Here is a 25,139-nt window from a genome sequence, read left to right as displayed (position 1 = left end):
GAGGCTGGATCTTGTCTTTCTGGTGGGCAGGTCCACGTCTGTTGGTGTGTTTTGGGGTGTCTGTGGCTTTATTATGATTTTAGGCAGCCTCTCTGCTAATGGATGGGACTGTATTCCTGTCTTGCTAGTTGTTTGGCATAGGGTGTCCAGCACTGTAGCTTGCTAGTCATTGAGTGAAGCTGGGTCTTGGTGTTGAGGTGGAGATCTCTAGGAGATTTTCGCCGTTTGATATTACGTGGAGCTGGGAGGTCTCTTGTGGACTAGTGTCCTGAAGTTGGCTCTCCCACCTCAGAGGCACAGCACTGACTCCTGGCTGGAGTGCCAAGAGCCTTTCATCCACACAGCTCAGAATAAAAGAGAGAAAAAATAGAAAGAAAGAAAGAGGATAAAATAAAATAGAGTAAAATAAAATAGTTATTAAAATAAAAAATAAGAAAAGAAATTTAAAAGGTAAAGAAAAAACGGACGGACAGACCCCTAGGACAAATGGTGAAAGCAAAGCTATACAGACAAAATCACACACAGAAGCATACACATACACACTCACAAAAAGAGAAAAAGGGGAAAAAATAATATATCTTTGCTCCCAAAGTCCACCTTCTCAATTTGGGATGATTCGTTGTCTATTCAGGTATTCCACAGATGCAGGTATATCAGGTTGACTGTGGAGATTTAATCCGCAGCTCCCAAGCCTGCTGGGAGAGATTTCCCTTTCTCTTCTTTGTTCGAACAGCTCCTGGGGTTCAGGTTTGGATTTGCACCCGCCTGTGCGTGTAGGTCGCCTGAGGGCGTCTGTTCTTCGCTCAGACAGGACGGGGTTAAAGGAGCAGCTGATTCGGGGACTCTGGCTCACTCAGGCCGGAGGGGAGGGAGGGGCACGGAGTGCTGGGCGAGCCTTCGGCAGAGGCCGGCGTGCGTTCTCCCGGGGAATTTGTCCCTGGATCCAGGGACCCTGGCCGTGGCGGGCTGCACAGTCTCCCCGGAAGAGGGGTGTGGATAGTGACCTGTGCTCGCACACAGGCTTCTTGGTGGCGGCAGCAGCAGCCTTAGCGTCTCTTGCCCGTCTCTGGGGTCCATGCTGTTAGCCGTGGCTCGCACCCGTCTCTGGAGCTCCTTTAAGCAGCGCTCTTAATCCCCTCTCCTCGCGCACCAGGAAACAAAGAGGCAAGAAAAAGTCTCTTGCCTCTTCGGCAGATCCAGACTTTTTCCCAGACTCCCTCCCGTCTAGCCGTGGCGCACTAGCCCCACTCAGGCTGTGTTCACGCCGCCAACCCCAGTCCTCTCCCAGTGATCCGACCAAAGCCCGAGCCTCAGTTCCCAGCCCCGCCCGCCCCGGTGGGTGAGCAGACAAGCCTCTTGGGCTGGTGAGTGCTGGTTGGCACCGATCCTCTGTGTGGGAATCTCTCCGCTTTGCGCTCCACACCCCTGTTGCTGCGCTCTCCTCCGTGGCTCCGAAGCTTCCCTCCCCGCCCCCCCCACCCCCGCCACCCGCAGTCTCCGCCCGCGAAGGGGCTTCCAGTGTGTGGAAACCTTTCCTCCTTCACAGCTCCCTCCCACTGGTGCAGGTCCCGTCCCTATTCTTTTGTCTCTGTTTTTTCTTTTTTCTTTTGCCCTACCCAGGTACATGGGGAGTTTCTTGCCTTTTGGGAGGTCTGAGGTCTTCTGCCAGCATTCAGTAGGTGTTCTATAGGAGTTGTTACACGTGTAGATGTATTTCTGATGTATCTCCGGGGAGGAAGGTGATCTCCGCCTCTTACTCTTCCTCCATCTTGAAGCTCCTCCCTCACTTTGTTATAAAGCAGAAACTAACACACCATTGTAAAGCAATTATACTCCAATAAAGATGTGAAAATAAATAAATAAATAAAAATTAATTTTAAATTTAGGGGAAAATACAGTATCTCATACAAATGCTTTTATTGCAATCTTGCGCTCTCAAAGTATGAAATTAGGAGTGCTTTACTTTTTAGCGTTGTGACATGAAAAAATTAAATGTTACCCTTTATGATACTTGCTGTCACCAATGTATAGGTGTAGATTTAAGTCCATAATTCACAGTGATGGTTGATTGTTTTAAATACCTTTTTATAATTATGGTCAGGTGCTACTTGGGTCATTGTTATGAAAGCCAACTAGCTTATTAGATTAGTTAGAACAGTGATTCTCAGACTTTCCTGTGTATTGAAACCACCTGGAGAGCTTGTTAAAGCACAGATTACTGCAAAAACCCCCAGAGTTGCTGATTTACTAGGACTGGGGTGGAGAATTTGTATTTCTAACAAATTCCCAGGTGATACTGATGCTGCTGGTCGGGGACCCCATTTTAAAAAACACTGGGTTAAAGGTATGGCTTGTTTTCATTCAGTAAACAAATTGTTAGAACATTAAACAGAAAGTTAGTAGGCTCAAGGAATGATAATTAAAAGAAACTAGGTGATAAAATGTGGGGCTTTTAAAAGGTTGTTCTTAATTGTTCCCAACATACTTCAAACTGTGATGAGCAGGCTTCATCTAAAGTTTATCATAATGGGCCCCAGCCCTGCATCAGCTATCTGATTTGCTTTTCCTTTGGGAACTTTTATTTATGACTGTTCCCCAGAAACGCTTAGCTTAGCATGGCAATTCATTAAGCTGTTAGTGGGAGTGAAAATTCATGACCTACTTGTGCTGTCTTATCCTAGACTTTTAAAAATATTGTTCTGTGAGCATCAGTCTTCTTGCCTCTAGAGACTGTACTTTTTTTATTAATTCCCCCACTTATATGCAGCCTGGTGCTCAGCATGTAAATCCTGCAAGAAAGTTTATTAAATTCACTTAGGAGCACATTTTGGCCCATAGTAACATGAATTCTCTAATGTGTATCTTTTAAAAATAAACCCATAGTTAAAAGCCTTGGATTAATTAGTTTAGCATTTATTTTGTGCATCACTGAGATTCTTTTTTCCTCTCACTGAGGTGTGTCTGCTTAGATGACAAGGAAAGATGGAGTCCTCAGCAGTTGTTAAAACACAGCTTTATAAATCCTCAGCCAAAAATACCTTTACTGGAACAAAGTCCCGAAGGTGAGTCTGTTACCGTTCTTTTCTGATAGCCTATTTAACATAAATTATTTTGAAGGTCCACGTAAACTTAAGACGGGAAAGGACTGCATGGATCATTTATTTTATCTGTTTTATGCTGAGCTATACATAAATCCATTCATTCAGTGTGTCCTGTATACGTGGAAGTGTTTTGCCATCCTGGTTTTTCCCGCCTCTTCTGATGGAGTGTCTGGTGGTGGAGCCTCTTAGTGTGGGGTAACCCTTCTCATCATGTCACCCTTATTACTGCCTTGGAACTAGATTTCCCTGATGTTACTCAAGTAGCAGATGCAGGAGCCTCAACAGAGACTGGGATGATCAAGAGACCTGGGTTTGGCTTCTGGCTCTGTCCTTCAGTCATTTCTTTACTCTCAGTTACCCCTACCTGTAAACTTGGGCTAACTGTATATTTCTACCTACTTTAAGGAGGACAGGGTGAGGAAAGTATTAAAGAGTCTGCCAGGTAAGAGGTACTTTTTAAAACTCCTTGGTTGGGGCCCTTTCCTCCCGTGCTTGCATTGTCGTTGGATGTTGCAGCTCTTCCTCTATTTTTTTTTTTTTTTTTTTTTTTTTTTTTTTTTTTTTATGCGTTACGCGGGCCTCTCACTGTTGTGGCCTCTCCCGTTGCGGAGGACAGGCTCCGGACGCGCAGGCTCAGCGGCCATGGCTCACGGGCCCAGCCGCTCCGCGGCATGCGGGATCCTCCCAGACCGGGGCACGAACCCGTGTCCCCTGCATCGGCAGGCGGACTCTCAACCACTGCGCCACCAGGGAAGCCCTCTTCCTCTATTTTTAAAGCCTCAGTTGCCTCTTACCTTTTGTTTTATCTCAGATTCTGGAGGACAAGATTATGTGGAGACTGTTATTCCCAGCAACCAGCTACCCAGTGCTGCGTTCTTCAGTGAGACACAGAGACAATTTTCCCGCTACTTCATTGAGTTTGAAGAATTACAGCTTCTTGGCAAAGGAGCTTTTGGAGCTGTCATCAAGGTACGATACATAGTTGTCGCCAGTCCCTTGTAAAGCTCTTTCCCTGTTCTATTTCTGCATACTTAAGGACTCCTGTTTTGAGAGTAGGGAGGGAAGTGCATATGACCATTTGAAACAGTAATCATCTTCCCCTTCGTGGAGTTAAAGGCTTTATTTAAAGTTACACTAGACACATGAAGAACACATCATTCCTCTTCCCTTGCTTGATGTAGTGCGTTAACGTGAAAACCACATGATTATAACTGCACTTCAGGTTGAATTAAGACCTCTGCATGAAGAACCTTTTTGTGTGCTTTGGTTTAGAAAGAAAATTGGTCTCTTTTTCTCCCATTTGCTTTTACAATTGCTGTAGCTAAGAGGGTTACAGGGTTAGAAAAGAGATGGAATTCAAACTGAGAAATGGCCCCAGATGGTCTTGATGGCTTTTATTATTGAGCTATTACTGAGCTGGAAAACTAGTAATGTGTTATTTTTTTGTTGTTGTTTGTTTCTTTGTAAGGATTTTTAAAAAAAATTTTTTAACATCTTTATTGGAGTATAACTGCTTTACAGTGGTGTGTTAGTTTCTGCTTTATAAGAGTGAATCAGTTATACATATACATATATCCCCATATCTCTTCCCTCTTGCATCTCCCTCCCTCCCACCCTCTCTATCCCACCCCTCTAGGTGGTCACAAAGCACTGAGCTGATCTCCCTGTGCTATGCAGCTGCTTCCCACTAGCTATCTATTTTACATTTGGTAGTGTATATATGTCCATGCCACTCTCTCACTTTGTCCCATCTTACCCTTCCCTGTCCCCGTATCCTCAAGTCCATTCTCTAGTAGGTCTGCGTCTTTATTCCCGTCTTGCCCCTAGGTTCTTCATGACCATTTTTTTTTGTTTTTTAGATTCCATATATATGTGTAAGCATACAGTATTTGTTTTTCTCTTTCTGACTTACTTCACTCTGTATGACAGACTATAGGTCCATCCACCTCACTACAAATAACTCAGTTTCGTTTCTTTTTATGGCTGAGTAATATTCCATTGTATAAATGTGCCACATCTTTTTTATCCATTCATCTGTCCATGGACACTTAGGTTGCTTCCATGCCCTGGCTATTGTAAATAGAGCTGCAATGAACATTGTGGTACATGACTCTTTTTGAATTATGGTTTTCTCAAGGTATATGCCCAGTAGTGGGATTGCTGGGTCGTATGGTAGTTCTATTTTTAGTTTTTAAGGAACCTCCATACTGTTCTCCATAGTGGCTGTATCAGTTTACATTCCCACCAACAGTGCAAGAGGGTTCTTCCCTTTTCCCCACACCCTCTCCAGCATTTACTGTGTGTAGATTTTTTCATGATAGCCATTCTGACTGGTGTGAGATGATATCTCATTGTAGTTTTGATTTGCATTTCTCTAATGATTAATGATGTTGAGCATTCTTTCATGTGTTTGTTGGCAGTCTGTATATCTTCTTTGGAGAAATGTCTATTTAGGTCTTCTGCCCATTTTTGGATTGGGTTGTTTGTTTTTTTGATATTGAGCTGCATGAGCTGCTTGTAAATTTTGGAGATTAATCCTTTGTCAGTTGCTTCATTTAAAAATATTTTCTCCCATTCTGAGGGTTGTCTTTTTGTCTTGTTTATGGTTTCCTTTGTTGTGCAAAAGCTATTAAGTTTCATGAGGTCCCATTTGTCAATTTTTGTTTTTATTTCCCTTTATCTAGGAGATGGGTCAAAAAGGTGCTTGCTGTGATTTATGTCATAGAGTGTTCTGCCTATGTTTTCCTCTAAGAGTTTGATAGTGTCTGGCCTTACATTTAGGTTTTTAATCCATTTTGAGTTTATTTTTGTGTATGGTGTTAGGGAGTATTCTAATTTCATTCTTTTACATGTACCTGTCCAGTTTTCCCAGCACCACTTATTGAAGAGACTCTCTTTTCTCTACTGTATATTCTTGCCTCCTTTATCAAAGATAAGGTGACCATATGTGCGTGGGTTTATCTCTGGGCTTTCTATCCTGTTCCATTGATCTACATTTCTATTTTTGTGTCAGTACCATACTGTCTTGATTACTGTAGCTTTGTAGTATAGTCTGAAGTCCGGGAGCCTGATTCCTCCAGCTCTGTTTTTCTTTCTCAAGATTGCTTTGGCTATTTGGAGTCCTTTGTGTTTCCATACAAATTGTGAAATTTTTTGTTCTAGTTTTGTGGAAAATGCCAGTGGTAGTTTGATAGGGATTGCATTGAATCTGTAGATTGCTTTGGGTAGTAGAGTCATTTTCACAATGTTGATTCTTCCAATCCAAGAACATGGCATATCTCTCCCATCTATTTGTATCATCTTTAATTTCTTTCATCAGTCTCTTATAGTTTTCTGCATCCAGGTCTTTTGTCTCCTTAAGTAGGTTTATTCCTAGATATTTTATTCTTTTTGTTGCAATGGTAAATGGGAATGTTTTCTTAATTTCTCTTTCAGATTTTTCATCATTAGTGTATAGGAATGCAAGAGATTTCTGTGCATTAAGTTTGTATCCTGCAACTTTACCAAATTCATTGATTAGCTCTAGTAGATTTCTGGTAGCATCTTTAGGATTCTCTATGTATAGTATCATGTCATCTGCAAACAGTGACAACTTTACTTCTTCTTTTCCGATTTGGATTCCTTTTATTTCTTTTTCTTCTCTGATCACCGTGGCTAAAACTTCCAAAACTATGTTGAATAATAGTGGTGACAGTGGGCAACATTGTCTTTTTCCTGATCCTAGTGGAAATGGTTTCAGTTTTTCACCATTGAGAATGATGTTGGCTGTGGGTTTGTCATATATGGCCTTTATTATGTTGAGGAAAGTTCCCTCTATGCCTACTTTCTGCAGGGTTTTTATCATAAATGGGTGCTGAATTTTGTCGAAAGCTTTCTCTGCATCTACTGAGATGATCATATGGTTTTTCTCCTTCCATTTGTTAATACAGTGTATCCCATTGATTGATTTGCGTATACTGAAGAATCCTTGCATTCCTGGGATAAACCCAACCTGACCATGGTGTATGATCCTTTTAATGTGCTGTTGGATTCTGTTTGCTAGTATTTTGTTGAGGATTTTTGCATCTATGTTCATCAGTGATATTGTCGTGTAGTTTTCTTTCTTTGTGACATCTTTGTCTGGTTTTGGTATCAGGGTGATGGTGGCCTCGTAGAATGAGTTTGGGAGTGTTCCTCCCTCTGCTGTATTTTGGAAGAGTTTGAGAAGGATAGATGTTAGCTCTTCTCTAAATGTTTGATAGAATTCGCCTTTGAAGCCATCTGGTCCTAGGCTTTTGTTTGTTGGAAGATTTTGAATCACAGTTTCAATTTCAGTGCTTGTGATTGGTCTGTTCATATTTTCTATTTCTTCCTGATTCAGTCTTGGAAGTTGTGCATTTCTAAGAATTTGTCCATTTCTTCCAGGTTGTCCATTTTATTGGCATATAGCTGCTTGTAGTAATCTCTCATGATCCTTTGTATTTCTGCAGTGTCAGTTGTTACTTCTCCTTTTTCATTTCTAATTCTATTGATTTGAGTCTTCTCCCTTTTTTTCTTCATGAGTCTGGCTAATGGCTTATTAATTTTATCTTCTCAAAAACCAGCTTTTAGTTTTATTGATCTTTGCTATCATTTCCTTCATTTCTTTTTCATTTATTTCTGATCTGATCTTTATGATTTCTTTCCTTCTGCTAACTTTGGGGTTTTTTTCTTCTTTTTTCTCTTAATTGCTTTAGGTGTAAGGTTAGGTTGTTTATTTGAGGTGTTTCTTGTTTCTTAAGGTAGGATTGTATTGCTGTAAACTTCCCTCTTAGAACTGCTTTTGCTGCATCCCATAGGTTTTGGGTCGTCGTGTTTTCATTGTCATTTGTTTCTAGGTATTTTCTGATTTCTTCAGTGAGCTCTTGGTTATTAAATAGTGTATTATTTAACCTCCATGTGTTTCTATTTGTTACAGATTTTTTCCTGTAATTGATATCTAGTCTCATAGCGTTGTGGTCAGAAAAGATACTTGATAGGATTTCAATTTTCTTAAATTTACCAAGGCTTGACTTGTGACCCAAGATATGATCTATTCTGGAGAGTGTTCCATGAGCGCTTGAGAAGGAAGTGTATTCTGTTGTTTTTGGATGGAATGTCCTATAAATATCAATTAACTCCACCTTGTTTAATGTATCATTTAAAGCTTGTGTTTCCTTATTTATTTTCGTTTTGGATGATCTGTCCATTGGTGAAAGTGGGGTGTTAGAGTCCCCTACTATGATTGTGTTACTGTCGATTTCCCCTTTGATGGCTGTTAGTATTTGCCTTATGTATTGAGGTGCTCCTATGTTGGGTGCATAAATATTTACAATTGTTATATCTTCTTCTTGGATTGATACCTTGATCATTATGTAGTGTCCTTCCTTGTCTCTTTTAATAGTCTTTGTTTTAAAGTCTGTTTTGTCTGATATGAGAATTGCTACTCCAGCTTTGTTTTGATTTCCATTTGCATGGAATATCTTTTTCCATCCCCTCACCTTCAGTCTGTATGTGTCCCTAGGTCTGAAGTGGGTCTCTTGTAGACAGCATATATATGGATCTTGTTTTTGTATCCATTCAGCCAATCTTTCTCTTTTGGTTGGAGCATTTAATCCATTTACATTTAAGGTAAATATCAGTATGTATCTTCCTATTACCATTTTCTTAATTGTTTTGGGTTTGTTATTGTAGGTCCTTTCCTTCTCTTGTGTTTCCTACCTAGAGAAGTGCCTTTAGCATTTGTTGTAAAGCTGGTTTGGTGGTGCTGAATTCTCTTAGCTTTTGCTTGTCTGTAAAGGTTTTAATTTCTCTGTCAAATCTGAATGAGATCCTTGCTGGGTAATCTTGGTTGTAGGTTTTTCCCCTTCGTCACTTTAAATATGTCCTGCCATTCCCTTCTGGCTTGCAGAGTTTCTGCTGAAAGATCAGCTGTTAACCTTATGTGGATTCCCTTATATGTTATTTGTTGTTTTTCCCTTGCTGCTTTTAATATGTTTTCTTTGTATTTAATTTTTGATAGTTTGATTAATATGTGTCTTGGTGTGTTTCTCCTTGAATTTATCCTGTATGGGACTCTCTGTATTTCCTGGACTTAACTATTTCCTTTCCTATATTAGTGAAGTTTTCAACTATAATCTCTTCAAATATTTTCTCAGTCCCTTTTTTTTTGTCTTCTTCTTCTGGGACCCCTATAATTCGAATGTTGGTGTGTTTAATGTTGTCCCAGAGGTCTCTGAGACTGTCCTCAATTCTTTTCATTCTTTTTTCTTTATTCTGCTCTGCAGTAGTTATTTCCACTGTTTTATCTTCCATGTCACTTACCTGTTCTTCTGCCTCAGTTATTCTGCTATTGATCACTTCTAGAGAATATTTGATTTCATTTACTGTGTTATTCATCACTGTTTGTTTGCTCTTTAGTTCTTCTAGGTCCTTGTTAAGCGTTTCTTGTATTTTCTCCATTCTATTTCCAAGATTTTGGAAGATCTTTACTATCATTATTCTGAATTCTTTTTCAGGTAGACTGCCTATTTCCTCTTCATTTGTTAGGTCTCGTGGGTTTTTACCTTCCTCCTTCATCTGCTGTGTGTTTCGCTGTCTTCTCATTTTGCTTAACTTACTGTGTTTGGGGTCTCCTTTTCGCAGGCTGCAGGTTTGTAGTTCCTGTTGTTTTTGGTGTCTGCCCCCAGTGGCTAAGGTTGGTTAAGTGGGTTGTGGAGGCATCCTGGTGGAGGGGACTAGTGCCTGTGTTCTGGTGGATGAGGCTGGATCTTGTCTTTCTGGTGGGCAGGTCCACGTCTGTTGGTGTGTTTTGGGGTGTCTGTGGCCTTACTATGATTTTAGGCAGCCCCTCTGCTAATGGGTGGGGTTGTGTTCCTGTCTTGCTAGTTGTTTGGCATAGGGTGTCCATCACTGTAGCTTGCTGGTCGTTGAGTGAAGGTGGGTCTTGGCGTTGAGATGGAGATCTCTGGGAGATTTTCACTGTTTGGAGCTCGGTGGTCTCTTGTAGACCAATGTCTTGAAGTTGGCTCTCCCACCTCAGAGGCACAGCCCTGACGCCTGGCTGGAGCACCAAGAGCCTGTCATCCACACAGCTCAGAATAAAAGGAAGAAAAAAAAGAAAGAAAGAAGATAAAATAAAATAAAATATAAAAGTTATTAAAATAAAAATTATTTTTTAAAATGTTTTTTAAGTAATAAAAGAAAAAAAGAGGAAAGAAGAGAGCAACCAAAGCACAAAGCAAATCCACCAATGATAACAAGCACTAAAAGGTATACTAAAAAAAAAAAAATACAAAAAATAGACAGACCGAACCCTAGGACAAATGGTAAAAGCAAAGCTATACAGACAAAATCACACACAGAAGCATACACATACTCACTCACAAAAAGGGAAAAAATATATATTTATATCGTTGCTCCCAAAATCCACCTCCTCAGTTTGGAATGATTCATTGTCTATTCAGGTATTCCAGAGATGCAGGGTAAATCAGTTTGATGGTGGAGATTTAATCCGCTGCTCCCGAGGCTGCTGGGAGAGATTTTCCTTTCTCTTCTTTGTTCACACATCTTCTCGGGTTCAGTTTTGGATTTGGACCCGCCTCTGGTGTAGGTTGCCTAAGGGCGTCTGTTCTTCGCTCAGACAGGACAGGGTTAAAGAAGCAGCTGACTGGGGGCTCTGGCTCACTCAGGCCGGAGGGGAGGGAGGGTTACGGAGTGCGGGGCAAGAGGCCAGTATGACATTGCAGCAGCCTGAGGTGTGCCGTGTGTTCTCCTGGGGAAGTTGTCCCTGGATCACGGGACCCTGGCCATGCCGGGCTGGGAGAGGAGGTGTGGATAGTGACCGGTGCTCGCACGCAGGGTTCTTCGTGGCTGCAGCAGCAGCCTTAGCGTCTCTTGCCCATCTCTGGGGTCCGCGCTGTTAGCCGTGGCTCATGCCCGTCTCTGGAGCTCCTTTAAGCAGCGCTCTTAATCCCCTCTCCTCGCGCACCAGGAAACATAGAGGCAAGAAAAAGTCTCTTGCCTCTTCGACAGCTCCAGACTTTTCCCTGGACTCCCTCCTGCCTAGCCGTGGTGCACTAACCCCCTGCAGGCTGTGTTCACGCAGCCAACCCCAGTCCTCTCCCGGGGATCCCACCGAAACCCAAGCCTCAGCTGCCGGCCCCCACCCGTCCCAGCCAGTGAGCAGACAAGCCTCTCTCACTGGTAAGTGCTGGTCGGCTCCCATCCTCTGTGCGGCAATCTTTCCGCTTTGCCCTCCGCAGCGCTGTTGCTGCGCTCTCCTCTGTGGCACCGAAGCTCCCCCCTCCGCCACCCGCAGTCTCTGCCCGCAAAGGGGCTTCCCAGTGTGTGGAAATCTTTCCTCCTTCACAGCTCCCTCCCACTGGTGCAGGTCCCGTCTCTATTCTTTTGTCTCTGTTTTTTCTTTTTTCTTTTGTCCTGCCCAGGTACGTGGAGAGTTTCTTGCCTTTTGGGAGGTCTGAGTTCTTCTGCCAGCGTTTAGTAGGTGTTCTGTAGGAGTTGTTCCACGTGTAGATGTATTTCTGATGTATTTGTGTGGAGGAAGGTGATTCCACGCCATCTTGAAGCTGCTCCGTGATGCATTATTAAGGTGTGCTGCTGTTAGGTCTTCCCTTACTTATTCCAGGCTATTTGGGCAACTTTTATTATCGTCTGCCCCTTAAGAGAGAGTTTTCAACTGTTTTTGTGTAATTTAAGTATTTTGTTTGAATTTAAGAGTCCTAGATTACTGTTATCAAATCCATATGAGATATGTCATCTTACCCATAAGAAAGTAGCGCACAGGCTTCCCTGGTGGTGCAGTGGTTGAGAGTCCGCCTGCCAATGCCGGGGACACGGGTTCGTGCTCTGGTCCGGGAGGATCCCACATGCCATGGAGTGGCTGGGCCCGTGAGCCATGGCCGCTGAGCCTGTGCGTCCGGAGCCTGTGCTCCACAACGGGAGAGGCCACAACAGTGAGAGGCCCACATACCGCAAAAACAAAACAAAACAAAACAAAAACAAAAAAGGAAAGTAGCGCACCATCAATAGGGCATGAGTCTGTTTCGGATTCTGAGAGTATTATTAGGAAGCATTACCTGTATCACTGTGGAAGGCCTTTTACATTGAAAAAAGAATTACATTAGTTTTTCTACAGAAAGACAAACTTAAGCAGGTTTTCCAAAAGAAAGTCATAATATCATGGGAAATTTTCAACTTTCTTCTTGAAAGTATAGCTATTACGTTTAGGTGATTAAATAGGTCTACTTTGGGCAGACAGATATCCTGATCAGGTAATCATAGTTATCTTTAAGAGGAGTGGGTGATTGAAGTTTATATTATCCCTTTATAATTTTGATCAACTCCTGTAACTTTAATTTTAGATTCTTGAATTCCAAACATGATCAAACTTCATTTCCTTTCAAGTACTTAAAACTGATTAGTAAGCTCATATAACAAAAACATCTTAGTAACTTAATCCCCCATGTTTTTCCTGTGGTTTCTCCCTGTGAGAACCCAACAGTCCTCACACCCCATCTCTATTTTCAGGTTAAGGTAGGGCCATCTCCTCAGAGATCTGGAATTTCATTAGCAATTGGACCCATTACTGTTAATGCACCTTTGCATTTTAATAAATGAATTCCTAAGAGTTCTAGTGTAGCAAGCCCCACACCCCAGTCAGTGACACATAGTGTTACCAAACCAAAATTGGGTCACTCACCCACTCACAGTAAAGCCAACTTACTGACACTAGGATTTGATAGAGGATTTTGCAGCATTTATTGCAGGCACCAAGCAAGGAGTACGGGCAGCTAATAACCAAGAGACCCAAACTCCCCAGTGGATTCCAGGGAAGCATTTTTAAAGGCAAGGTGAGGGAGAGAGTTGCAGGGTGCATGGTCAGCTCGTGTACCATTCTTTGATTGGGTGACGGTGAGGTAAGAGGGTGGTGTCACGGGGCTTAACATCATCAGTTAAGATGTTAACTGGAACCAGACCGGTTCCAGCCGGTCTGGGGGCTACATGCTTATGCTCATCATGCAGTTAGATTCTTCTATCTGGTGGAGGTTTTAGTTTTAATATCTGTAAAACAACTCAGGGATGTGCATCAGACATGTTATCTATGTCCTTCAGGAAAGAACTAAAGATTCTGTGACTGTTATATGGCTGATTCACTTTTTAAATTGTTACCAATTCTCCTGGCCCAAATGCTGTTTTTTTTGTCACTACATGTTCACATTCTTTCAGTCATTATTGAGCAGCCTTTTGTGACTCGGGAGGCCTGGGAGAATAAAGCTTTTCTACAAACAAGACACAGGCAGAGGACATGGTGGGCGATTTGTCCTGGGAAGGCCCCACAGGGTCCTGCTTGGTTACAATAGCATATGTGATATGTACTGAGATATGAGGTTGAAAGACAGTGCCAAAACTTCCCCACAGTCCTCCACTCTATTAACGTGGCAGTAAAAGAACACACGGCTGTCATTTTTTGGGAGCACATTTCCTATTTGCGGCTGTGTGCCAGGTGGCTCGTGAACCTTGTCTTTTAATCTCATGACATTCTTATGAAATAGGTATTATCCCATTTTGCAGATGAGGGAACCGATGCTGAGAGAAGTTATGTCATTTGCCTGAGGTCACATACATCACTGAGACATTTCAGCCAGCATTCAGACTGACACCTGTTTTACTCAAAAATGTACTTTGTACCACTATTTCTGTACCCCCAAAAAGATAATCTGAAGCTCACTTTTATAGTATTCCTTTCTCATTCCTAAAAGTAGTTTTTGGCATAGAAGCCTATGAGCCAAATAAGAGAATGATGCTCTCTTTTGTAACCAACTAGTTTCTCCCTCTGCGATGGGCAAGTTGTTAGTTTCCATCACTTCAGTTGCCCTGCATGGTTGGAACTGGAAGGTTCAGAAAACAAAATTTTATAAAAAATACTTCAGTCGACCCAATTGCATAGCAAAACTGCCCGGGATAAGATGCCTGTATGTAAAATACGGCGATTTGGCCTTTGAAACAGTTTCTTGTGTTTTTCTTTTATTCTTAATTGTATTGTTCTAGTTTCCTTACATAACATCAGTTGTAAATCTTCAATCTTAGAAATAAAATCGATGGGCAGTAATTGTGTTAATGCCAATTACTTTATTTACTGAACACCTTTCTCTGTGACACCTTGATACAGGTGCTTTACTCACATCATTTCATTTAATCCTCACAGTCGCCTTTGAGGTAAGGGAAGTGGCATAAATGCCATTTTACAGATTAAAAAATCGAGTTTCAAGGAAATTAAGTCATTTGCCCAAGTTCTTTATAAGTTGAGAATTAGAATTTGCATGCAGGTCTGTTAAAACTGTTGCTTAGTTTGTGTTTGGTGACTTTAAGTTTAAAAAAACAAGTGGAGAGAAACTAAAATCACCTTCTAAAAATTTACACTGAGTTTGGAAGATGATTTTTTAAAAACAAGGTTAAAAAAGCAACAAGGTTTACTTGGAAATTTAGATAGCAGATGTGATATTGGGAAAGCAGGGATATAATCGTCAATAAAATGAATGATTAAAATGGAGATTATGTTTTCCCCAGAGTCTCTTAGCAGGCTCTATACATTTAGCTTGGGGTGATACGTTTTCTGTTTTTGGCAGTCACGACTTTCTTCAGCTTAAGAACTTCAGACACGTGGTCCTCGACTGTAGCTGTGGGTTCTGACTCAGAACTCGGGGTTCTCCTTGGGAGGGGATGGGCTGACACGGTAGGGATGCCAGTCGGTACAGGGTTTGGAGTGGCTGACCTGCCGGACCCCTCTCCTTTCTCCTTCGTGCGGCAGGTGCAGAACAAGCTGGACGGCTGCTGCTACGCGGTGAAGCGCATCCCCATCAACCCGGCCAGCAGGCACTTCCGCAGGATCAAGGGCGAGGTGACGCTGCTGTCGCGCCTGCACCACGAGAACATCGTGCGCTACTACAACGCCTGGATCGAGAGGCACGAGCGGCCGGCGGGCCCCGCGACGCCGCCCCCAGAGGCGGGACCCCAGGCCCTGGATGGGCGAGCCTTGCCCCGACTGCCCATCGGTGACAGCGACACGGACGGCCCGGGCAGCGTGGAGGCGGCCGCGCCGCCGCCCATCCTCAGCAGCTCGGTGGAGTGGAGCACATCGGCTGAGCGCTCGGGCAGCGCCCGCTTCCCCGCCGCCGGCCCGGACTCCAGCAGCGACGAGGATGACGACGAGGAGCACAACGGCGTCTTCTCACAGTCCTTCCTGTAAGAGTTCCCGGGCGCTGCTGGCTCATCCCCGCCAAGCCCAGGCCGGGGAAGGGGAGGGACTTGGTTAGAAATCCAGTCCTGTGGACCATGATGAAATACATGTATATGCAACTCAGTTTTAGAGAGTAACCAAATTCAGTCCAAGGGTTTTTCCCCTCTAATACCTTCAAGAGATCTCCAAAATCCAAGCCCTGGAGGAAGGAAAAATAGAAACTTCTTCCAGTCCCTCCTCTTAATACATTTAATAGGATTTTTAAAAGAGCATTCTTTTTAGGTAAGGGCTTCCGACTCTGTGGAGCATAAAGGAACTAATTTGGAGTCTTGACATAGGACCTACTGCAGTTCTAAAAAGGGTTACCAAACCAGTAATTATGATCCTAAAATAAAGTTTAAAGTTTAACGCATCTCAGGGCTTCCCTGGTGGCGCAGTGGTTGAGAATCTGCTTGCCAAGGCAGGGGACACGGGTTCGAGCCCTGGTCCAAGAAGACCCCACATGCCACGGAGCGGCTGGGCCCGTGAGCCACAGTTACTGAGCCTGCGCGTCTGGAGCCTGTGCTCCGCAACAAGAGAGGCCACAATAGTGAGAGGCCCGCGCACCGCGATGCAGAGTGGCCCCGGCTTGCCACAACTAGAGAAAGCCCTCGCACAGAAACGAAGACCCAACACAGCTTTAAATTAATTAATTAATTAATTTAAAAGATGTTAATAAAGTTTAACGCATCTCAGAATCCACCCTGGTCATTTACATTCATGTTTTATTTCATTGTATCCATTTGGATACAGTTTATCATAACTCTGAGCTATTGAATTGTAACAGGGAATTTGGTTTCTTTAGTCTTTCTCTATTTCTCTTTTTAAGACCTGCTTCAGATTCTGACACTGATATCATCTTTGACAATGAAGATGAGAACAGTAAAAGTCAGAATCAGGTAAATATATAAATAGAAGTTACACCATTTTATTCTTCATGGGATGGGTACATAAGCAAATGTTTGATGTTATAAACCTCAGGTAAAATAGTAAAGCCTTAATCTGATATGCAGATATAGAAACTGTCGATTTTAAAACATGATTTTTTAAAGTAAGCTACTCATAGGGTTACTTATAGGTCTTAATTTATCCACATAATAAAAAGAGAAGAATAAATTGACATACTGGTTTTTTTTTGTTTTATTTTGCTTTTAGTGAAAACCACTTCCTAGAGGATTTTAGGAAACATTATGTGGTTGGGGATGAGGGTTGAATGCAAATTAATTGAGTAACTAAACAGCCTAATTGTGGAGTTATGTAGGTCTCTCTCACATCAATTAATCTTGATGACTTACTCTCATAAACCACCCTCTGGAACAGTGTTTTAACACTGTGGGTTATGATCCTGTAATGGGTTATGAAATCAGTTTCAAGGGTTACAACCAGCTTCATTTTATTTTATTTTTATAATTTATTTTTTTCATTTTATTTTTAATGCTGTAGAGAAGAGTAAAGAATACCAAAATGTGTCACACTAGTAAAGGTAAACTCTGTTCGTAGAACTTGTCTCTTATGAGTATATGTATTAGGTGTAATATAAAATACAACATGGTCTGAAAGATTTGAGAAACGCTGCTCTAAGCCTTGGACCCCACTCAATTCTGTATATTCCTGCATCCAGGCCAGCAGAGCCCCTCAGTGGTGATGGCTTGGAGTTGGTGTGAAGCTTTATAATTTCCAGGGCTGTCAGTTATTGCTAGAGAAACCTTCTGCAGCTGGGGATTGGATGCAGTGACTTTACTACCAGGCATAAAAATATAATTACAAGCAGGGTGCACTCATAGCAGATAAGAAGAAGTCTAGGGCTTCCCTGGTGGCGCAGTGGTTGAGAGTCCACCTGCAGATGCAGGGGACACGGGTTCGTGCCCCGGTCCGGGAAGATCCCACGTGCCGCGGAGTGGCTGGGCCCGTGAGCCATGGCCGCTGAGCCTGCGCGTCCGGAGCCTGTGCTCCGCAACGGGAGAGGCCACAACAGTGAGAGGCCCCTGTACCCCAAAAAAAAAAAAAAAAAAAAAAAAAAAAGTCTACACATAGACTGTCTTAGATAAGCAGTTAAATTGGTTTGAATGAGGTTTGAATGCTTTAGCCAGCACTTTTTTTTTTGGCTGCGCCGAGCAGTATGCAGGATCTTAGTTCCCCAACCAGGGATCGAATCTGTGCCCCCTGCAGTGGAAACACGGAGTCTTAACCATTGGATTGCCAGGGAAGTCCCAGCATTTTTTAAAAGTACTTCCCTTTTCTATTAAAATCCCCTTAACCCCTGAGGAAGTTTAAGGAATAATAGCACAAGTAGTCTAACTGCTTTGGTTTTAGCATTAGTTATGCATACAATCATTGTGGGGGCACCAAATTTACAATTCTGGTTTTTCTCAATTAAGGGAGATATCCCATGAGCATTCTAATTGATGGGTAGAAGCCTCTAAGAGATTAACAATCTTGTACAGATAATCCCCAGAATAAATAAATGATTCAAGAGTAGAATTGAGGGAATTACCTGGCTGTCCAGTGGTTAGGACTCCGAGGTTTCACTACGGACGGCCTGGGTTCAATCCCTGATCGGGGAACTAAGATCCCACAAGCTACGCAGTGTGGCCAAAAAAAAAAAAAAATAGTAGAATTTGATTGTTTCCAGAGCAGTTTTTTTCCTTCAATAAAGATAAAATGTTGAAAAAATGTTTCCACACAAAAAATGCAAATCAGAAACAGTCAAATGCTACCTAATGCTTTCCCATACTTGGGGGTAGGAGGGAGTATTTAAATATGTCTATTAGAAGAAGAAAGAATTTTCTTTTAAGGGACATGAGTTAGAAGAACAGCTGTAGGGGACTGGCAGACTAACCATGTGGAAAAGTAGTGTAGAGGATCGGTCACCCTAAGTGTCAGCTGGGTGGTGGTTCTTCAGTGCTGTAGCCGAGGGCAGTGTGCCATCTGGTAATGTGATCACATTTAAATTGTTTTAGCTAAAGATGGATTTCTCATCTTCTGTTTCCAAAGTAAGTCTACCATCAAAGGTAGGCATTCCAATAAAACTGAAGTCTTAAAATATTAGCCTGTGTACATTCTACCCTTCTTATCCATAGAAAGATAGCAAGTGGTGAGAAGGAATTGACTTAGAGCCTTTCTGTGGATTACCTTTAATACCCGCCTGTTTCCTATTGTCCCCATCTTTGTTCTGTACAGTAACAGACCTGTAAACTGTGCATTAGATTCTGGTATTGGCAAAATTGCCTTTTAAATGCTGTAAGCATCTAAAGGACAGTAGTTGCTGTTCTGCTCACTCACCTTCCCTCTAAGGCAGCAGGATAGCTATCTATGTGGTAGGGGCAGGAACAAAAGACTTGGTGGTGGTGATCTTGTTTCATTTCAGCCTCATTTTGAGCTCTCGTGTGTTCCTCTTGGGTTAGGATGAAGATTGCAATGGAAAGAACAGTTGCCATGAAAGTGAGCCACCGGCAACCACTGAGGCTGTGCACTACCTCTACATCCAGGTGAGGCCCTGGCATGCAGCTCAGTGACACGGCAACTCCCAGTACTATGCTGGTGGGTAGGTTTTGGGAGATGAGAGCAAGAGAGCGAGCAAAGAGGGCTCATCGCACTGCCAAAGATTAATTGGCCAGAGAGGATTATAGCATGGAGGCCCTTTCCCCCTGCCTTGAACCCATGCTCTCCTGTACTGTAGCAGGAGATGGCACAGGGCAGTGGTTCCAGCTCTGGACTTAACTTAGGCTGTGTAAGTTTACATCCTGGATCCACCGGTCACAGCTTTGTGAGCTCAGGCACGGTTCTTCAGCATTCTGTGTCCCAGGTTCCCCACCTATAAATTAAACAGTAGCAGTTACCTCAATGGCTTGTGAAGAATACACAAAATAACATGTGTGAAGTAATTAGAACCCACCTGAGTTCCATAAGCGCTAGACTGTGCATGTACAGAAACTCTACTTTGTCTAACAAGTTAAATCTGGACAAGCAAGGTACAAGGCACATACATCCTCGTGTGTACAGAAGAAACACCCACCTGGTTTTAGGAAAGTGGCTTGTCCTGGAACCCCTGAGGGACAGGAGAACCAGTTCTAGTGGGGCATTGCTAAAGGGAAGCTTATAGGCTTTGTCCTGCTCACACTTCCGAGGGGTGCATTCTGGACAGTGGTGAGCTCAGCCAGCAGAGGGACAGCCACAGACCAAAGCGGAAAACTTGCCTCTGGCCCAAGTGAACAGGACCGTGAGTCATTATTAGTGTTTTCAGTCACATTTGCAAGGAGGCAGATCTTTAAATGTGAGATACAGTACTATGCCCAAGAAGGAGCCCTCAGACAAGTGTAACGTTTCAAAAGAGTCTAGTTAGGTGGTTGCTTTCCTGGGGTTACAGCGGGTTTTAGGTTTTCCCTAAACATAAACCACTTACACACATGATAAAGCATTCGTCCCCCAAACCGCTAACTGTTGAGTATCTACTACATGCCATTATGCTGTAAACAGTTACAGTGAGACAGAAATACCTAGCAGAGGTACGTGAGGTGTGGTAGGATCTTGGTGTGGGAGGCCTGGAGGATGAGTCAGAGTTTGTAGATGTTATTCTGAGCATGAGAGGATATTCCTCTCATTTAAAATGACATGTTCCTCTCTTTGAAAACAAGAAAGTCCTTCTTCATGAGAAATCTCAACTGTGGCACTGGTTTGAAACATAGGCTAGTTTCATAAATCAAATGCTGCATGTTGCTCTAAGGTTTAAATGATATTGCATTGTTTTCTGATAGATTAATACACTTAAGAAGGATGAGATAGAGCCCTTTCTTAAATGTTTGATAGGGCCTTTTCTTAAATGTTTTGATATTTACAATGTTTTGCTCTAGACTTGAAGGTCATTGTCATTAATTTAACATGCAAATGAGAAAGGCAAATGACATCATTGGATTATTAATTAGCCCTTGGAAATTTGGGTTTGGAAACAATCTTGTAAAACAAAAAATACACTTTTACTTAATTCTAAGTGTTTTCATATTATATGTGACAAGGATTTTAAAGTCTTATTTTTTTAATGAACAATAATATAAAAAATAAAAATGATTTTGTTGGAGTGCTAAGATTATGCATATTTCTTCCCAATTTTTTTTAATACTGTTGGTTTCTTTTTTTAATTAAAAAAAATAAGCCTTTTCCATAAGTATTTAAAATCCATGGTACACATTTTAAAATGGGGGATTACATTAATTGCCATTGTCCTCCTTAATTGAAACTCTATATCATCAAATCCTGCCTGGTTTGTTCTTGTCCATAGATGGAGTACTGTGAAAAGAGCACTTTACGTGACACAATTGACCAGGGACTATATCGAGACACCGTCAGGCTCTGGAGGCTTTTCCGAGAGATTCTGGATGGATTGGCTTATATCCATGAAAAAGTAAGCTTTGCAATATTTTATATCTGAAAAACTTACGTTTACATAAAACTTATAACAAAATCAAATATTGGGAGATTTGAGAAAACCTAAAATAGAGGGAAAATTATGGGTATGTTGAAATAATCTATTTTTATAGGAAATAGAACATATCAAAAGACGAGAAAATAGTATAAAGCATCAAAGTTCAAAGAAAGCATTGAAGGATAGAAGAGGGGTCAGCAAACTATAGCCCATGGGTCAAATCTAACTCCCTACCTGCTTCTGTTCAGCCTGTGAGCTAAGACTGGCCCTTACATTTTTAAATGGTTGAAAAAAAATTGAAAGAAGGGTAATATTTCATGATACCTGAAAATTCTATGAAATTCAAATGTGTCCATAAATAACATTGTACTGGAACAGGGCCATACCAGTTTATGTGTTGCCTGTGGCTGTTCTTGTGCTGCACTGTGGAGTTGAGTAGTTGTGGCAGAGACTGGGTGGCCCATAAAGCCTAAAAGATTTACTGTCTGGTCCTTTACAGAAAAAGTTTGCCAGCCTCCGGGTTAGGTGGAAATAATTGAACATGTATAGAACATGAGGATGATTCCTTGAGTGGTTTAGATAAAGTGAGAGTGTGATTAATACCTGTCAAGATATGTGCTTCTGACTCAGTGCTACCTTTCCTAGGAACATGGGAAAATTAGAAAGTCATCTAGCAAGGGTAGAGATGAGACTAACATAGTTTGCCGCATGTATAAAAGTCACTGTAAAGCTAGAAATTGTCATCATGATGTAAATGCTAATGGACCTAGCTTCAAGATGAAACACTGCTTACATTTTAAAAATGGGATTGTCTAATGTGTTAGTGTAAATACGTTTTTTCCTTTGCCTCAATTTTCTTTAACCTTAAATTATTTATACTGTACCATATTTAGTAAAAAGCCAGGACTATAATTTACAGATGTCTAGTTTATAAATGATTTGGTGGAAGTGGAATTTGCAAGGTTGGACATAAAAATGAGCTCTAATGAAGGTCATTAGAACTCTATTACTGTGCTAGCGTCCCGGGGTCCTAGAACCGTGCTCCGTGCGCTGTCTTTCTTGCCATCTAATCTGCTCAGTACCTGCCAACCATTTGTTGGGTGTCTAACACTGCCAAACCTAGAAATAGAGAAAGGCACAAGTGTATGACAAACCCCATACTTGAGAGGGACTTCCTGTTTTTTTGAGGGAGCCGAAATTTACCTTCATGTAACAGTAAGAGAGATCACACCATCAAGTGTTTTTATTATGTTTATTTCCTGTATTATAGTACTGGAAACAGTAAGCATGATGAGGATGCTATTAGGAAGGGGAGAAAGTAGTGTTCGTGTAACGAGTAATCGTTGAGCACTTACCTGGTATGCTGGGAATGCAAAGTTGAATTATTAGAATTACTGTGGAAGTCTTCATGAATGAGTTGGCACTTGTAAATATTGGTACAATTCCAATGAGTGGAGAAAAGCCTGGGCAGGGCAGGTAGCCTGAAGAAATGAGTAGAAGAGGGAATGAAAATTGTGTGTATCTCCCTGACCAGAGCAAGGGTTTTGTGATGCAGTAGAGAGAAAGATCATTGTGAACCTGATAGACAGGGGTCTTGGATGCCAAAGGGAACCGTTTGGATTGGACCTGATAAGGACCACCAGCAGGTAGATTGGGAGAGGGTGGCAAGGTCATTGGCAGGACGTTTGGGAGACATTGCGGAGGTCAGACAGCCTGGACTAGCATGGTCTGCGGGAGAAGACCTCATCCAATTTTCATCACTAGGTTGGCCTTTCAAATGAGGAAACAGGTATGATATAAGTTATGTTTGGGAAAAAATTGTTGGTTTCTTTGCTCTTTTCCATCAGGGAATGATTCACCGAGATTTGAAGCCTGTCAACATTTTTTTGGATTCTGATGACCATGTAAAAATAGGTGATTTTGGTTTAGCGACAGACCATCTAGCCTTTGCTGTGAGTATTTTTTTGATTCAAGTGTGCCTGAAAATGGACCCATGTGCCTTAATTATCCTGTCTTCTAACATTCTCATGACTATGAGTTCCCTGAACTCTGCTGTGTAATCCCCAGGAAAGTATACAAGTCTGAAGGGGCAGCTGCAAACGATCCTGCAGGCTTTGAAATTGTGAATACGTTTTCGTGAGTGCGTTCCACTTGAGAGACATAAAATTACTAGTTGGTGGGTGATATTTAGGTCAAAGGCATGAAATACTTTATGAAACGTTTTGGTCTACCATGCCAGGCACTGGGCTAGATGCTTTACACCCGATGGGCTTTTAGTTAGCTTAAGGAAATAAGGCTCAAAAACGGTAAAACATCAGAAGAATGAGTTCTAGACAACATAAATCAGAAGGTATTAATGCTCTTCTTCACAACACTGTTGAGTAGTTGTTAAACATACAAAGCTAATATAATGTGAAGTGAGAGAAATAGTCATATAAGACTTAAAAACAGGAGAAATTTTGCATATGGTTACGAGGATCAAGGAGGGCTGTATAAAGAAAACAGCATTTCAGATGAGCCTTAAAGGATGGGTGGGAGTCCAATAGGCTGAGATTGAGGACAGGGCTTGGTGACAGCAGGGTAGGGGCTTCCCGAGAGAAAGAACAGCATAAGCAAAGGCCCTGGGGTAAGCAGACATGATTGTTGAAGGCCAGCATGTTGCCTGGTTGGTTGAAACTATGAGGTGTAGGGGAGCAGTGAGAGAAGATGCCTGAAGGTTGGGGATTCTTGGAGGTGTCAGGCCTTGAGTGCTGGGGGAAGAGTTTTACTTAACATCATAAGCCAGAGATTAGGCACCAAAATCTGTGGTAAATGCAGTTAATTATAAGGGTGGTCAAAAAAAGAAACTAGGATTTGGATTAATGGTGAGAAAAACCTCAGGGGTTAAAGTAGAAGGTGAGGTTAGAAGGAGCAGAGAGGGAGGTAATGGAAGGGGGACAGTAAGGACATGGTCCTGACCAGAACACTGGGGAATTTGAAGAGTGCTAAGACCAAGGAAGGGCTCTATGGGGATTTGATCCCCAAACTAACAAATGTAACTTGATATCTGTAGGCTGTAATAGTAGGGAGGTAGATAAGAGCACAGGCTCTGGAGGCCCACTTCCCTGGGCTAGAATCCTTGGGCAGGTTACTTAACCTCTTAGTATTCTTTCCATAAAATGTGCCTAATACAAGTACCAGCTTCAAAGTTGTCACCAGCATAAAATAAGAATATAGGTAAAGCCCTGGAACATTGCCTGGCTCTACGAGTATTAGAGCTCCTGTTATTGATGGCAGTGCTCGTGATAGGAATCTGTGGAGAGATGTCAGAAAAATAGTGATTTAGAGGAATGCTGTCACAGATGTAGTGGAAGAAGGGCGGCTACCTAAGAGGTATTAGCAGTGACAGCGGAACAGATTTGGTGACCAGCCTCTAGGAAAGAAGAGTAAAAATTGACCCAGTGGAAAAATTAGAAGAGTTAGAAAGTGAGTTCGTTGTTATTAATATACCTTTACTTTTCCCAGTAAATAGATTCTGTTTTGGCATTTGAAATATGAAAATAAATTAGTTTAGGTAAGTTTTCAGGGGGTTCTGCCACGAAGGAGTTCTACAGTGAATTGCCCTTCTCCTTGATCTCACTGGGTTTTCCAGTGAGACCTGCATTAGTAGGCTAACTAAACTAAAAAAAATTTTAAGCTCAAAAAAGCATTATTATAGTTATTCTGGTTTCCGTGTAATATTTTTCAGTCAGTCTTCATTTAGAAATGATAATCCATTCCTGTGAAATAATATAACATTTTAATTTGTTATTTGGCTTACTTGAATTTTTAGGCTGACGGCAAACAAGATGATACATCAGGAGATCACTTGATTAAATCAGACCCTTCAGGTAAATCCAGAAGACTGTATATTTAATTTGTGTGTTAACAAGCAATCCACAAAATTTCTTTTTTTCTCTTTTATCTTTTTTTAACATACAAAAACTTTACATATGTAATGTATACAACCTGAGGAGTTTAGAGGTACATACACACCTAAGAAAGCATCACCACAATCTATGCCATAAACATATCCATCACCTCCAAGTTTCTTCCTGCCCTCTTATTTATTATTACTATTATTATTAATTTTGTGATAAGAACACTTAGCATAAGATCTACCCTCTTAGGAAAATTTCATTTTATTATTATTTTTTTGGCGGGGAGCGCACCGTGCAGCATGTGGGGATCTTAGTTCCCCGACCGGGGTTGAAACCCGTGCCCCCTGCAGTGGAAGTGCAGAGTCTTAACCACTGGACCGCCAGGGAAGTCCAGGAAAATTTTAAATATGCAGTACAGAATAAAA

General features: G+C 41.9%; 1 protein-coding gene across 3 annotated transcripts in view; it reads left to right on the top strand.

Moving 5' to 3' along the window:
- Positions 1-25,139, top strand: part of EIF2AK4 (eukaryotic translation initiation factor 2 alpha kinase 4) — a 114,635-nt gene that overhangs the window by 44,410 nt on the left and 45,086 nt on the right. For all 3 annotated transcript variants that reach the window (XM_032621786.1, XM_032621787.1, XM_032621789.1), the window contains 8 exons: positions 2,956-3,062; positions 3,913-4,070; positions 14,929-15,362; positions 16,226-16,295; positions 18,801-18,884; positions 20,672-20,794; positions 22,663-22,767; positions 24,627-24,684. In XM_032621786.1, coding sequence (XP_032477677.1) covers positions 2,956-3,062; positions 3,913-4,070; positions 14,929-15,362; positions 16,226-16,295; positions 18,801-18,884; positions 20,672-20,794; positions 22,663-22,767; positions 24,627-24,684 — 1,139 coding nt within the window. The remainder of the gene's footprint in view (positions 1-2,955; positions 3,063-3,912; positions 4,071-14,928; positions 15,363-16,225; positions 16,296-18,800; positions 18,885-20,671; positions 20,795-22,662; positions 22,768-24,626; positions 24,685-25,139) is intronic.

The sequence above is a fragment of the Phocoena sinus genome, chromosome 2, assembly GCF_008692025.1.
Source record: "Phocoena sinus isolate mPhoSin1 chromosome 2, mPhoSin1.pri, whole genome shotgun sequence".
Lineage (NCBI taxonomy): Eukaryota > Metazoa > Chordata > Mammalia > Artiodactyla > Phocoenidae > Phocoena > Phocoena sinus.
This window is presented reverse-complemented; position numbering and strand designations above follow the sequence as displayed.